Source organism: Takifugu flavidus, chromosome 6 (assembly GCF_003711565.1).
Source record: "Takifugu flavidus isolate HTHZ2018 chromosome 6, ASM371156v2, whole genome shotgun sequence".
NCBI classification, from domain to species: domain Eukaryota; kingdom Metazoa; phylum Chordata; class Actinopteri; order Tetraodontiformes; family Tetraodontidae; genus Takifugu; species Takifugu flavidus.
Genome location: NC_079525.1, coordinates 7539331 through 7554545, shown reverse-complemented (window position 1 = coordinate 7554545; position 15215 = coordinate 7539331). Strand labels below are relative to the sequence as shown.

Here is a 15215-nt window from a genome sequence, read left to right as displayed (position 1 = left end):
TGAGGAAGAACCATGTAAATTTTGAGGGGACAATCAGTTTCACAACCAGACCTGGAATGTAAGCGACGGTGGCAGAATTATTCAAAAGCCAGTAGATGGCAAATGTAGCCATGACAACAATCAGTTATTTGAAAAGAGAGCTTAGTTAAATACACAAAAACATTTCTTTAAAGTACGATAATATCAGAAAAAGGGGGAAAAAAATAGTTGGTTTTGCTTTTGATAATGGAAAATGACTGAGTCAGAAGGAAATGTGATAATTTGACATAGGGTTAGGGTTAGGGTTAGGGTTAGGGTTACCTAACCCTAACAACATTCCTGTCATTCCTGTGTTATTCCGAGCAAGGCTTCAGCAACAAACGTGTGAGCATATTTATTCATTTATTATTGTGTATTTTTATTAGTAGTAGTGGTAGCAGTAGAGACAGCTTTATGCGTCGTGCTGAGCCTGAACTGTCAGTCCTGTGCTGCAGGTCCAGGTAGGGAGATGTCTGGACAGAACACCTCCGTTTTCAGGGTGGGGTTTTGCTCAGAAGCCAATCTACACACAATTCAATGTAGGGACAACCGGAAGTTTCCTGATATTTGTCCAATATAAAACTCAAAGCAACAGGACCGAGAATAAAAACGTAGTTATTGGTATAACAATCGATCACAACACTTGATATTGCGGACAAAAGGCTTATTAAACCAAAACAAAAAGGTTTTAGCATATATAACACAGTAAAAGATGTCTCTAGTCATTACTGGAATATTTTTACTATATTAGTTGTGGATGTTTATTATTATAACATTTAGAATTTTAATTGTAAATAATATAAATAAATAACTCCACTTCTTATGGGATAATGACGTATATTAATAAGAAAAACGAACAAACTTTCACTCAGGTAAATTTGCTCAATCTCGAACTAAAAGGTTTCGCGTGGGGGGCTTTTATTCTGAAAACGAAACAGGAAGGTTTCTTCTTTATTTTCGAGTCTGACTGAATCACGTCAGGAGACTTCGGCTCCGCTCGGAGAAACGACACCGGGCTGTATGGTGAAGAACCGTTTCACATTCTTACCTTTTTCTGGGGACCGGCTGTATGATTAAGCTACAATCTTCAATGAGTAAGCATATCCCAGTAAGTACAATGTCAATTTTTGTGGCTATATGTTGTGTTTCTGCTCTTTTCCTATGGAGTCTTGTCGTGAGTCGATTTGATATCGCTTCCCGTTGGCCTTAACGTCACTTCGATAAAATCACGGCTTCGTCAAGAAACAATCGTTTCCTCTGTCCCACTGTTATTGACTTTTAAATGTCTTAACTAGTGAAAGTCAGCAGGACTGGTAGGGTTTGGTGTGACTGTCGTTTAGTGTCGCTGCGTGTTTCGGGCACGATTGTGAAACAGCTCTTAGCTCCAAGTTTCTGCCGCTAACAGTCGACGCACTTTTATTAAAACGAGGACAGGCCCGTTAAAGGATGAGATTTGGGGCTGATCGGGTTCCTCTGCTGCACCAAACAGGCCCCACGTTTGTCAGCTGAAAGCGTCGTCCCGACCGTCCCGGTGTGGTCCGAGGCCGCTCATGGTGGATGATGGCGCCCGGCTGGTCCCGACACAAAGGACGCTTAAAGCTTTCTCATTTATTACAGCCTGTCATCTGTTTAATTACCGCCTATCTGCGTAGCCTGCTCCGCTTTCACGTCTGTTTTTCGTCTACTGAATCCAAGTGCTCCATTTTGTCCCCCAAGCTCCATGTTTGAGCCTGATGCCGTTTTCCAGCCGGAAAATACCGGATTAACAAAGCAGACTTAAAGGGCTCGATTGTGCATTTAGGTCACTATGGAACAAAAACGCCACTTTTATGCAGGGTCTACTCTCCGATGGTGACAGAACAGGTCGACCAAACCCAGAATTGTCAGTGAAAGCGTGTTTGAGCCGTTAGTAGCTGTAATACCAGATGTTGGGAAGGCCTCTGAACGAACCAGTTGTCACTGATGGGATCTACATGTTGACCAGTCTGATCTCCACCAGTGGATTAAGAGTATACTGGAGGCATCTTATATGATTCTGGCAGGTCCATTTCCACTGGAGCTCTGGGAGGTTCTCGGTTCCGTTTCTAACAGCTTTTCCTTCACAGCTGTTCATAATCAAACACCACACCCCACACTGGTATTCTGCACAGAATCCAGTCTCTGTGGACGGGATCCAGTGTCTATATCACACCAGGGGGGTCCAGACAACATGTCTGCTCCATCAGTATAAATCTATATATGTACTTTTAACTTTATATTTGCATTCTGCTGTTATTGTCTCCTTAAGGAACGTTTTACTAATGTTACATATCAGTGGAGAGTTTCCCCAGTGAATAACAAATTCTTATATTTAACAAACGGGAGGCTGCAATCTTGTTTGTTTTTTATAATCTGTTTGAAGATTTATGAATATTGCCGTCAATTTGAGATGTGATGATGTAGGACAGAAGGTTGATGTTGTGTCTGACATCGGGGTGTTTGTGTGGTTGGATGGGCCGTGCGCTGCAATAAGAATGTTGTTCCCTCCAGAACCTTACATTAGTGGTGAAGGCAGAGATCAGAAAACAGAAACGTTCTGCAGGGAGACGTGAGGCTTCTGTTTCCCAGCCTGGCTGTTGTCCAAAACATCTTGTCTTCTGTGTCCTGCAGCAGTTCTGTGGTGTTCTGGGTCACACATTTATGGAGTTTCTGAAGGGCAGTGGAGACTACTGCCAGGCTCAGCACGCTGTCTATGCAGACGAGTGAACTGCCAACCTCATCATCCATCCGACGCACTTGAGCCACCGGAGGGACGCCTCCCAGAACCAGCGTTAACTTGGCCTGGATGGGGTAACTCCACCCGCTGCACACTGCCCTTGTCGGCTTCCGCCTGGCCTGAATCAAGGTGGAACCAGCCTTGTTTTTCTTTTTTCCCTTCCTTTTCTTTAATTTTATTCCAAAGAAGAGGGTTTTTGAGTTGTTTCCGATCGTCCGCCCTTGTCCAGCCACACTCTTCCTGAATTCTCCCACCTAGCTGTCACCTCCTTTGTTTCTTTTAAGCCTCCCTGGAACATCATTGGATCTGTTTTCACAGCCTCGTTGGACTTTTTTTTTTTTTACATCAGCTCAGATTTACATCCGTAGTTTTAATCTGTGGGAAGCTTTGGGATTGTAATTATTTTCCAAACGTTGTCACCATGGCTCGAATGAATCGACCGGCCCCTGTGGAGATCACCTACAAGAACATGCGGTTCCTCATTACCCACAACCCCACAAATGCCACCCTCAACAAGTTTATTGAGGTGAGACTTTAAGTCCTCGCTTGTAATGAAGTCAGGACATCAGATCCTTTCTGCAGAAAATTCAGGTGCTTCATTTTCATGTTTTGATATCAAATTTGTCCTTCCAGGAGCTGAAAAAGTATGGAGTGACCACCGTCGTCAGAGTTTGTGAGGCCACCTATGATGCCACCCTGGTGGTCAAAGAAGGAATCCAGGTTCTGGTGTGTTTGAACTTGTCAACTCTTTTTTCACCACAGCTCAGTGGGCTTTTTCTGCATCTTTGGCTGTTATAGTTGAATGATTTCTTTAATGAATGTCATGTTTTTATAGCCCAAATTCACTGCTGAGATGTGAAAAAAAGTTAGAATAATGAAAGTAGTGAAAATGTATTTCCAACTGATGACAGGCAGTAGATCTGTGGTGATCCGTGTTTCCGTGAGAGGGATGAACAAGTGAAGCTCTTCAGAGTTTCTGAAGATAATTTAATAGATTTAACAGGTCATGAAAGTAGGTGCTGCAAATACGAATGGATTAAAATAACCTAATAATAATTATCTGATTGCTGTTAGGGGTAATGAAGGCTTGTTTGTCTTCTTTGTTAATCAGGAACTGAAATGAGCCACTTTACGCTCTTAAAGGAGCCGTTAAAAAACAGGAAGAGAGATACCCCAGCTGTCTTCCCCCCCCCCCCAACAGCTGCTTCTTGTGTTTTGGTTTCTGATAAACTGCAAACATCATGACTTCCTGGTCTCTGTCCCTCCCCAGAATTGGCCGTTTGATGATGGAGCCCCTCCTTCTAACCAGATCGTGGATGATTGGCTGAATCTGCTGAAGCTGAAGTTCAGGGAGGAGCCCGGCTGCTGCATTGCTGTCCACTGCGTGGCCGGACTGGGGAGGTGAGCCTTAGACTCCTGTCAGGTGGACATGCGTCATCACTCTTGATCAGGTGCTGAGTGAGAGAAAGCTGAAGATGACTTGTTTAACAATGAGCTCATCGCACCATCCATGGTGTTGTGTATCATTTGAGTGTACTTAAGGTAAAATGTCTCGTGTGCTTTGTATTTCCGGCCCGGCTGAGTTTTCTGGTGTGGTCTGAATGTGGGGTGTCCTTGCAGAGCCCCGGTTCTGGTCGCTCTTGCTCTGATTGAATGTGGGATGAAGTACGAAGACGCTGTCCAGTTCATCCGACAGTAAGTCCAAACACTGGCTCGTCTGTTAAAGATGACACTGTGCAGACTCAGAAGATGATGATTGGCTCATTTTTATTCCACACCTTTATGTTGACTCAAGAAGCCAAAATTGACTGTGCAGATGGACACTTTGGGGCCCCCTGGTGGGCACTGTGTAGTAACCTGCATTTGTAGCCTTTCTGTGTGAGGCGTGTTTGAGCTGGAACATGACTCATGCTGACACTTGTTATATCACATAAGAGTCATTTAGAAGCAGAGCTGTAGAACACGTCACTGAAACCTTTCAGTGTCTTTTGCTTTTGTCCATTTGCAATTCTTCAGACATGCTTATGTGTTTGGCTGTTGATGTCTGTGTTTTTTACCGACCAGGAAGCGTCGCGGAGCTTTCAACAGCAAGCAGCTGTTCTACTTGGAGAAATATCGTCCAAAGATGCGCCTGCGCTTTAAAGATTCCAACAGCCATCGCAATAACTGCTGCATCCAGTAGAGCCAACCCCTCAGCCACACCCAGCCGCTGCCACACACCAAGAGCTCAAGTCGACCTCTGCGGCGAACTACCAGGCAGGCTTGTGTTTTTGTTAAGAAATGTCCTTTTGTTGAAGTATTTTTTTGTTGAAATACCTTACTGTCCCGCCCACTTCCTGCTTCAGGTCCTAGATTAAATGTCAGTGAGGCATGAACCAGAACATCCTCATTTTCTTTGTGTGCCCAGAAAGTAATGAAATTGTACGTGGTCGTAACGTGTTGGATTAATTGTTTCATGAAAACGCTTCTGAGAGTTGAATTGGCCAGTTTATCACGTCTTTGAAACCCCATTTCCCCCCAAAAAAGTTCTGCCTTCCTTCAGATGGTTCATCCATTGATGCCTTACAGTCGAAGTGGAACAAAGGCAACCGAGGCGAGCGCGCTTGCAGAAAAGGTGTTTCATTTTTCTACTTGGAACAACGGAAAAGAAGCCGTTGCCTTTGTTTTGTGCAGGAAGTCTTACTCACTTATGCCCTTTTAGTAATGAGTTTTGTAATGTAAAATGCTTAATTGTTGCAATATTTGTCAGTTTAAAGTCTAGGAAGTTGTTTATCTTTACCAGACCTTGTGTTTACTAATTAACTGCCATGTCCAAAATGTGAGTTATTATTTTTAAATTTCCTCTTCAGTTCTTTTATTTGCTTCAAACTGGACTTCCTACGTCTGCGATATTTTGTATGCCTTTATTTGATGTCCGTAACTTAAGACTTGGATACTTGATGATTTTATGTATTTGAAAGTGTGTACTATTATTATTAGGTCGGCTATTTATACTATTAATGGATGTGTGATTTAGTACCGTGAGCGATAAAGTTGTACCTGTTCACCAACTTGTGCAAGTACATTAAATGAAACACTGAAAAGCAACAATCCGCATGGCCTCATTTCCAGCTGGAATCTGGTCATATTTGACATTATTGATGTTATTAATAATATCGTCGGCGTTTAAACATTTGGTTCCCACTTCAACAATTACTTCTCTGAAGACACCGCATGCTAATGAGCGATAGGCCAACGCTGTAATCAGCTTGGATTTGCAGGAAAAAGCGTGAGAAGTTATCAAAATGTGTTTTATTTCCTCCTTTGTACAACCCGAAGACGTCATGTTGGACTTAGATATAATAAATAAGAGGTCATAAAAAACTTTTCAGAGGTTTTCACACATTTCAACAGTCATGGCAGAGATGAGATGGTCACGGGGTGGGGGGAGGGGCAAGGAGAACAAACAACAACAGTACAAACAACATACTTGTCTTCCAGCATATAATTTTGGACAATGACACATTTACACAGACGTACAGTCGGACTTTTTGACACCTGAAAGCTGCAACTTTGCGCCTGCTAACAGGTTCAGAAACAAATTAAAAGGATAAAATTTGAGGTGTGAGGCTGTTCAGTCACTTCAGGACCACAATAAATGGCTTCAGGATGACAAAATGAGGAACTTTAAACAAGCGACGGATCTAAACGTTCTCCAGTCCTCAGTGTTCCACTGTGGCCCACCCCTCACATCTCACTGGGGCCCTTCATGCTGGAGTCTTTGGCTGACACCGGCGACGCCACCATTGGCAGAACGCACTGTGCTGACTCACAGTAAGCGTTCAGGCCGGGGGGGCCAGGGGGCCCAGGAACGCCGACCGTACCGTCGACTCCACGGGGTCCCCGCTCTCCATCACGTCCGTCTTTGCCGTAAGCAACTCGACCGGGTTGACCTGAAAGAAGGAATCAGAGTTCACAACAGCACCTGTCCATCCAGGAACACCTGAAGGGTAAACTGTTCTTACCTGGTAGACCCGGGGCTCCAGGCTCTCCTTTAGGTCCTCTCTCTGTAGGTCCTCGGTCCCCTTTATCACCCTGATCGCCTGCAGGTCAAATATAAATGGAAGATAAACCTTCATGGTGACGTTTACTGATGGCCACTCATCTCACCTTTGGGTCCTTTGCGACCCAGTACCCCAGGTGGACCCTTCAGACCAGGAAGTCCTCGTGATCCAACATGGCCAGGGAAACCATTCTCTCCAGAGGGTCCTGGAGGGCCAGGTGGGCCCGGGGGGCCGGGCAGGCCAGCGATACCTGATTCAGGCCTGCTGAGGCTGGCTGCTAGCTGGGCCAGCTGCTCTGTGACACAGGAGGTTACAGTTTATGAGCCATTGCTGGTTCTCTTGCTCGATGTTGGCATGGTAACAAGTATCAGTAAACAGTTGGTGGGTTTGGGAGATTGACTCTTACCTTGCATTACCCTCATGCAGACCTGTTTGATGTGTGTATCAGTTGGTGTTTTTCCCTAAACAAAAGAATTTACAGATAAAATCAAGTCTTCGGTTTGGAGACAGATTCAACAGCAGGACTTTGATCGCCTCACCGGTGGTCCCTGCCGCCCTGGCAGGCCCGGGACACCCATGTCCCCCTGCATGCCCCGTGGGCCTGGTTGGCCCAACTTGCCCTCTTTGCCTTGCTGCCCTCGACTGCCCTCTGGCCCTTTATTCCCTGTCTCCCCTGGTGGGCCTGTCTGTAAGGGGTGGATGCTAATGTTTAGCATGGCTATTGTATCATCTAAAGATAAAGATGTTCCACCCTCAGAAGCATACCGATCCCTTCTCGCCCAGCTCTCCTTCATCACCCTGTGAGGAAAAGATGCTTAAGTGAACGTTTGACTGTAGAAGGCTCGGTTTCACTCTTTTTTCCATCAGAAGGAGGATTTTCACTTGAGGAGCACTCACCACGTCGCCTCGATCTCCTGCTGTTCCTTCTGCACCCGCAGGTCCCTGAAGCAGAGCCACAGATTTTTAAACTTATGTGTAATAAAGGTGCAATAAAGTGTCAATGACTGATGTAGAAAAGTTGTTACCTGGTCTCCCTTTGGACCATCAAGGCCAACGGCACCCTGGGAATATAAATTTGATTATAAAACTCATTATTGACAGTATTGGCGCATTTTTACCACCTTTTTTTTTTACAACTTTAATGACACATTTTGACACGTTTGTCGAACCTGACATGAATGATTTTTAAAGACCGGAAATAAATTGGTACTTTAACATCATGCCTCACCCTGTCGCCTTTCTGCCCATGGTACCCAGCAGGACCAGGCAGTCCAGGAAGGCCCGGATCGCCTTTGCTTCCCTTTTAAAACAAACAAAAATCACCATTATTCAGACACACACATGCACACACACACACGCAAGCACACCAACCGGAAAGTAGCGGACCAATCTTGCTCTGACCACAGGGAAATAAATAACTCTTGGAGGGTACCAAAGACCCGCCCACTGCACCGCCGCCACCCCGCTGACGGTTGTGTGGGGCCTGACTGTGTCCAGTGGGACGACAGATTTTCAGGCATTCCCGGGGAACAGAGGGCTCTTTCAGCATTTCTCGGCTTCTTTTCCTGTCCCGAATCCCCCCTAAGCTGCAGAAAAAGCCCCCCCGGGTGTTCACATTTCTCTAACAAGGACCAATTCATACCAGTTCAGCGGTAGATTAGAGACTTAACTGCAGGACTGACGTTTATAAATTCCTACCACTCTTTAATGAAAGGCTTCGTTCCAGAGACAAGTTTATCTTTGTGAACGATCCTCGTGTGAAATAATACCTTCAAGACAGGAAACAGTCTTAAACATTTGTTTTTACTGGTTTTTACTGGCTGAACAGGGCTGAGCTGAACTGAGATCAGGAAGTTAATCATCTAAACTCTTCGGATAAATGTTGCTTTGTCCTTTTGGAGCCCTGAGAACTTACCTGTTGTTGCCTTTACCTGTGTAGATTTCTATTGATTAGCTCAGATAGGACGACCCTAAGCTTGTGATGTCTCACCCCTGAATACACCTTCACACACCAGCAGTGTCACCAAACACCAAACTACATAGATGTCAGGTCAAAGCCGCAGCTTGATGTTTTCCTATTGAAGGAGTCCCACAGGATCCTTTACTGGGTCTCCAGCTTTTCTTGATAGTAGATTCAGAGATTTCCGAATGTCTTTTAGGTTTTTATGCTTTTACCTTTTAAAATATGTATTGAGTGCGTTTGTGGTTGGAGTTTCTGTATATGTTTGTTTATGTCATGCTAACAGGCTCACAATCCACTATAATTAGTTTGCATCATGTTCAGTTGGCCCTTTATCTTCATTTTAGCAGCTCAACTTTGGCTTTATCAGTTCTCACCCGGGCTCCCGGTGCCCCTGGAGGCCCATCGTGCCCTCTTGGTCCACGGCTCCCCTGAAGAAGACACACAAAGGGTTAAATCTGGATGTGAGGGGAGAATTTTTGACTTGCAAAGATTCAGATTAAGATTCCTTTATTTGTCCCACAATGGGGAAATTGATAGCGCAACAGCAGCAAAAACACGCAGAGAAAAAAATTGAAATAAGAATAGAAAATATATATGTAAAAGAATATATATAATAATCCAAGATAAGTTGATAATTAGCCTTTTTGTATACCTGTACATAGTACAGAGAGTGTATACAATATACATATCAGAATATATAATATTCAGTGTGTGCAAAACGGTTGAAATGCTATTAGAGAATTGTAATGTTATTGTGTGAGTCCAGTGGTAAAAGTTATTTATTTATGTCTACTAGTCTGCAGACTAGCAGGCATTATGTTTATAGTTAAAGCAGCTAAAATCTCCACACCTCTTCCATCTCAAAGCAGCTAAACTGAAATGATGGATTGTCATAAACCACCTCTGCAAACGGTTTATCATCCATTTTAATTTTAACCCAACAGTTTCACAGTCACACAGTTTAAATTATTAAAGTACTCACTGGTCCTCCTCTGGGTCCCACTGGTCCCACCTCTCCCTGTTCACCACGTTCACCCTGCAGACAGAAATGACTCTGAGTACATTGCACCTTAGCATTCTTCCTGTGAGGGATCGCAATTCAATTTGAATTTTATTTAACTGCTACAGCGGAAACTTGCCTGTTTGCCTGGAGATCCATCTAGCCCAACGACACCTGGATCCCCTGCCACTCCCTGGAGACGAAAAGGTGCCTTATTTTACTAAAAGCTTCTCTAAACAAACAACAGAGACTGTTCAAATATCTGCAAACTGTTGATGTGAATGTTTGACCTTTACACCGCTGATGCCCTTCTGTCCATAAGCCCCTGGCAGACCCTGGTAAAGGAAACCATCAGATATCAGATGTGTCAATCCCAAAGAGCTGATGATCAACCGGCTTTTACACTTACAGGAAGTCCCTGTGAACCAGCATCACCTGGAGCCCCACTTTTACCAGGAAGACCCTATAAACAGCAACATTCTGGTAAAAGGGCTCTAAAATCTACATCCAAATCCTGATCATTCTATCTTTTAAAAGCGAGCATCACCTTGGAGCCAGGCAGCCCAGGAATTCCTTCACGACCGTCTGGACCAGGGAGGCCCTGAAAAAAACACAAAGTTTAATCTACAGGTCAAAGGTCAGAGTCGCTGCAGCCTTTAACATGATATCTGACACATTTTGCATGAATGAAGAATGTAGAATGAAGCAGCACTCACAGGGTCTCCTTTAGCTCCTGGTGCTCCTCTGATCCCAGGAGGGCCTCGATCTCCCTAAGAAAGGCACAGAAATGACACCATGAGCTTTGTGTGTTTCCAGTCGCTGAAGACTTTTAGACTTGAGGTTTCTGAGCTGGTTGGTGCAGGTACCTGGGCTCCTGGTATCCCCGGCTCACCTGTAGGTCCCCTCTGACCCATGTCACCCTTAAAAACAGAACCAGCAGGTATCTATTTACCATCTTCTCTAATTGAGAGTCTGGTTGATCAACAGAGGTGCTATGATACTCACTGGGACCCCCTGGATGCCACGAGGTCCGATATCACCAGGTGTTCCTCGGGGTCCCTAAGGATGTAATGTTGTAATCACGTCACAAGGTCATATGCAGTGCAGTGAGGATTTTATGATCAATCAATCAATCAACTAGCCAACTAGGGGGAACATAAATCCATTTTTTAAAATAAAGTGTCTCTCTCACCCTGTCTCCTTTGGAGCCCATGATTCCTGGGAAGCCTCTCACTCCACCTGGACCCTGAAATTACTCAGCAGGTTGAGGAAAGGAAAATGACAGAAATGTTTGCCGTTATTATGTTTCAGTGAGTTCAGCCAAACAGAAAATGGAAATAATATTTTACTGGTAATCCTTGAGCTCCGACTACACCCGGTGGCCCTTGTTCACCCTCCTCTCCCTGCAAGAGGTAATGAAGGAAACAGCATTAAAACTGGTCTCAGTATGAAGCTTTCAATTAAATAGTTAATGCATGTGATCAGTCACACCTTGTGTCCTTGTCTTCCTGGTTCACCTGATTCACCTTTAACCCCTTTGTGACCCTAAAAAAGAGTCCAATTAAAAAGTGTGAATAACAACAACACAAACAATGAATCTTCCATCTAACCTTCATGCCAGGGAGACCAGGATGTCCAGTCCGTCCAGAGGAACAAGCATTCGGACACTAAAAGCCAGAATGTTCTGATTGAGGTCACGGGAGTCTGTCACCTTTTTAAAATAACAGATGACAAGCTCATGTCAGTTCTTACCAGTTCCTCGCCTTGATACACACCAGGAGGACCCTGGAACAAACACAACACACAGCAACTGAGACCAAAGACATCTATGTTCAGCTACCCAGCTCAGAATCTGATATTTACCCGTAGCCCAACAGCACCAGGAAGACCCACTGGGCCCCTCTTTCCTCTGGCCCCCTGTGGAAAATCAAGTCCTCCTAATTTTAATGATTGTTCTGAGGTGTTAGATGCAGGTGTTTACACCGATGGCAGAATGCGTGCACTCACCGGGGGGCCGACTTTTCCCAGTTCACCCGGAAGGCCGTCTGTACCAGGAATTCCCTGTTAGAACAAGAAATATTCAGTCTTTTCTTTGTTTTCATAGTCTGAAAACCATGTCTAATGTTTTTAACATAGCAGATATAACCTGAATCAGGAAAAGATCATTTTTTTTCCAGAATAATAACTTGATTGCGCCCCTGCCCCCCCATCCCCCATGTGTGGCACTGGTTCCTTTACAAGCACTGGTTCCTAGCATGTGAACAAGCAGTATGATTTGCTGACCCCTGGGGGTTGTGAAAGGTTCCAGACTGGTTCTGATCAGTCCAGTATTCAGGCAAACATGATCCCTCACACATTCACGTGACAGGAAATACACAAATAGGCAGAATACAACCACTGTGACTCCCTCAGCCTGGTTCAGCCCAGTTCACAACTCACATCCAGGCCGTCAGTTCCAACACCCTGCAACACAAATCAATCAATCAACCCATCAATCAAAATGATCATCAAGACAAATAAGAAAATGTCCGAAGGAGCAGATTTATTCATTTGTGAGGCAAAGCTCAACTTTAATCTGTTTAATGTATCCTGCTTATTTCAACAAGTGAAGTTCGTTAAGTTAAAATGAAGGTTTTAAAATCTTTTTAGTATGGCTGTAGTAGTATCTGGCTGTTATTAGTATCTGTACTTACAGGCTCTCCAGAAGGTCCCCGCAGCCCAGACTCTCCCTGCAACAAAGAAGTCCAGAAAGTTGGAAATATCAGAACTACACAGATGAGATAAGTGAAGGTTCCAGATGAACTTACTTTGGATCCTTTGAGGCCAGTTATTCCAGGCTCCCCAGGGGGTCCAACTGGGCCCTGCAGAGATGAAGGAATGCTCTTAAAAACTGTAATGTAAACATTTAGTGTTTAATTGAAATCACAAAAATCCCCCCAACATGTCTAAAGGCCGCATGTCTAAAGGCTGCAGCCACAACAGTATTTATGTTTAAAATAAATGAAACTCAGGTAACCTAATTATATTCCATATGTTAGGTCATTCAGATCAGTTTGTAATGTAACATATCCTGTGATGAGCTGCTGATGTATCCAGGACAGGATTTAAACAGTTCACATTATTTGCTTAAAATTCTAACATTTCTGTTAAACGTTGTCGCAATCATATGGGGCGTGGCTTACTGTACTGGCCCCTCCCACTACCTCCTGCTCAAACACATCAGCAAGCAGCAATTTGGAGAACATCCTTGAGTCGGCCTGTTGACCCCCTGCTCTGCCTTCTGGTCTGTATGACCGTCACCATGGAAACAGCTCATCTCTGAATCCTCAAACTGGATTGGTGTAAATGTGTTTCAGGCCACATGAATCTGCTGCTGTGTTTCCACGGCAGATGCCGAGCACACTGAGTCCATTCTGCCCCCCAAAAACAGCTGACACCCCCTCACACTCCTCCACCCCACACAAAAAGACCCCTGTTTCTCCTTCACACTCTGGCTGAAATAGCCAGACTGATTTATTCAGGCATTTCTTCTCTGCACCTTTTCCTCAGCATAAGCCAAATAAAATCACTCCCACAGCAGCAGATCTGATCCACTCTGATCTCACTGAGAACCCTTTCGGACCTGCCACCCCTCCGTCAGCTGGATCCACAGTTCAGAGCTTGTGGTTCGACTTACGTCCGCCCCTGGAATTCCCGGGGCTCCCGGAGCTCCATCTCTGCCGCTCTCACCATCAGGACCCTGGAAGCACAAGTTCAGCCCGTGTTAAAGAGGTGATTCAGCTCAAAGATCAGTGTTGTGAAAGGAGGGATTGAAATCCACTCACTCGTCCTCCGTTTACAGTGGAATCTTCTCCTCTGTCGCCCTAAACATCCATAAAGAACATGTTCAGATATAGAAGAACGTTCACCCACAGTTCAGGTGTTCAGGTGTTTCTACAGGTTTGTGTGTGGAAGCTTTTTGTGCTCTGAAGGGGACTTTGACCCTTCCGTATTTCTAAAATCCTCATCATGAGTTCAGAAATCTCCTTTTAGCTCTACTATTGTTTCATTTTGAAGCCTTTTCAAAACAATAAAAATGCAACATTTGTGGATATTCTCTCTTTTTAACTTATATCTGCACCACTGGGGCACATTTGAACCCATTTACAATTGCCTGTAGATCCAAACCTGCAAAAAGAAAAACACAAACTCACATCAATGCCGTCCACCCCCGGCACACCAGCAGTCCCCGGTGGGCCTGGGGGGCCTCTAGGACCGACTGGGCCTCTCTGAAAAGCAAACAGAAATTTATTTATTTTTTTCTTGATGAATTTCATCTTTAACTATCATCCCATCCTGGTGCTGCTGGAGGTTCAAAAGCTAGCTCATACAGAGTATCATTGTCTGGGATGATGTGAGGGGAAAGGTCATGAAACTAAACCCGCTTCCCTGCTCTAGCCTCATTTCATCACCATGGTAACAGCATGTATTCAGGTTATTGCTGCTGCTGCTGTCTGGATTATATTGGTGCCAATCGTGCAAACTGGGTTCAAGAAGCCAGAGTTTATTTCACAATGTAAATACAACTGATATTTAATTACCTAACATAAACAGATTATAAAAAAAAGTGATATGTAGAAGTGAAAGCACTAAGTGGGGGAAGAATTTAAAATGCACGGAAAAATGTTAGAAATGTTACAGGCAGAGGATTCAGGTGATTACATTAAAGTGTTTCTATCTCTGTCCAGTAACCATCCAGGAAGAATTGCATAAAACCTGCCATAAAATGAGTATATATATATACACTGTGTGTGTGTGTGTGTGTATGTGTGTGTATACACACACAAACTTAGACATCAGGAGGTATCACAATATGATAGGCTGAGAGCTCCAAAGTATCCCAAATAGAAATAAATGCACCCACAGCGCAGATTCTATGCACATTCCACATAATTTTAATGCTGTGTACCATAGAATAAACATACATGGGAATATTAGAGAAAAATTCGGGTTGTCTGGGCAGGAGAAGGAAGAGTGACTCTTACCTGAGCCGAGCAAATCAGCACGATCTGGAGTAAAATCACCAGCAAATACTCTCGGCACATCCAGGAGAGAATCATGGTCTTCCCAGGGCAGAGAAAGAGGCTGAAAGTCCCTTTATTTCCAGATTAGACCTAACTTACTGAACGGTCCACCTGTTCGGCTCCCCCCTCACTGAAAACTCAGGGTCTTCTGAAAGGAGGATGTCAGGAGGAGGAAGAAATCGGAGGTAGAGGAGGAGGTGGGAGGCTCTGTGGACTGGTATTTCCTTCACTGGGAAACAAATTGTTAGCAGAACAGCAATCACAGTTGACAGGACAGCTGACTAGCCAAATTAGTCAGTTCAAAATAATCAAATATATTAACCGTTTACACGAATTAAACAATTAATGGTTGAAAGTGGCAGAGGATTATTGG

General features: G+C 44.3%; 2 protein-coding genes across 2 annotated transcripts; one reads left to right on the top strand and one right to left on the bottom strand.

The window, feature by feature from the left end:
• Positions 1–895: 895 nt before the first annotated feature.
• On the top strand, positions 896–5863 carry ptp4a1 (protein tyrosine phosphatase 4A1). The gene is made up of 6 exons (XM_057036166.1): positions 896–1126; positions 2668–3299; positions 3407–3499; positions 4044–4174; positions 4394–4468; positions 4838–5863. The coding sequence occupies exons 2-6, from the start codon at positions 3195–3197 to the stop codon at positions 4953–4955; spliced, it is 522 nt and encodes a 173-aa protein (XP_056892146.1). The 5' UTR covers positions 896–1126; positions 2668–3194; the 3' UTR covers positions 4956–5863.
• Positions 5864–6049: 186 nt separating this feature from the next.
• Positions 6050–15018, bottom strand: col9a1a (collagen, type IX, alpha 1a). The gene is made up of 32 exons (XM_057035953.1): positions 14804–15018; positions 13973–14047; positions 13604–13642; positions 13456–13518; positions 12587–12640; positions 12473–12508; positions 12219–12242; positions 11787–11840; positions 11643–11696; positions 11532–11564; positions 11390–11446; positions 11271–11324; positions 11129–11182; positions 10972–11025; positions 10785–10838; positions 10646–10699; positions 10496–10549; positions 10327–10380; positions 10189–10242; positions 10070–10114; positions 9919–9972; positions 9762–9815; positions 9154–9207; positions 8045–8116; positions 7842–7877; positions 7714–7758; positions 7582–7614; positions 7356–7502; positions 7223–7277; positions 6923–7111; positions 6778–6855; positions 6050–6705 (listed from the first exon to the last, which is right to left on the bottom strand). Exons 1-32 carry the CDS (start codon positions 14876–14878, stop codon positions 6500–6502), a joined length of 2064 nt encoding a protein of 687 aa, XP_056891933.1. The 5' UTR covers positions 14879–15018; the 3' UTR covers positions 6050–6499.
• Between the last annotated feature and the right edge of the window lie 197 nt (positions 15019–15215).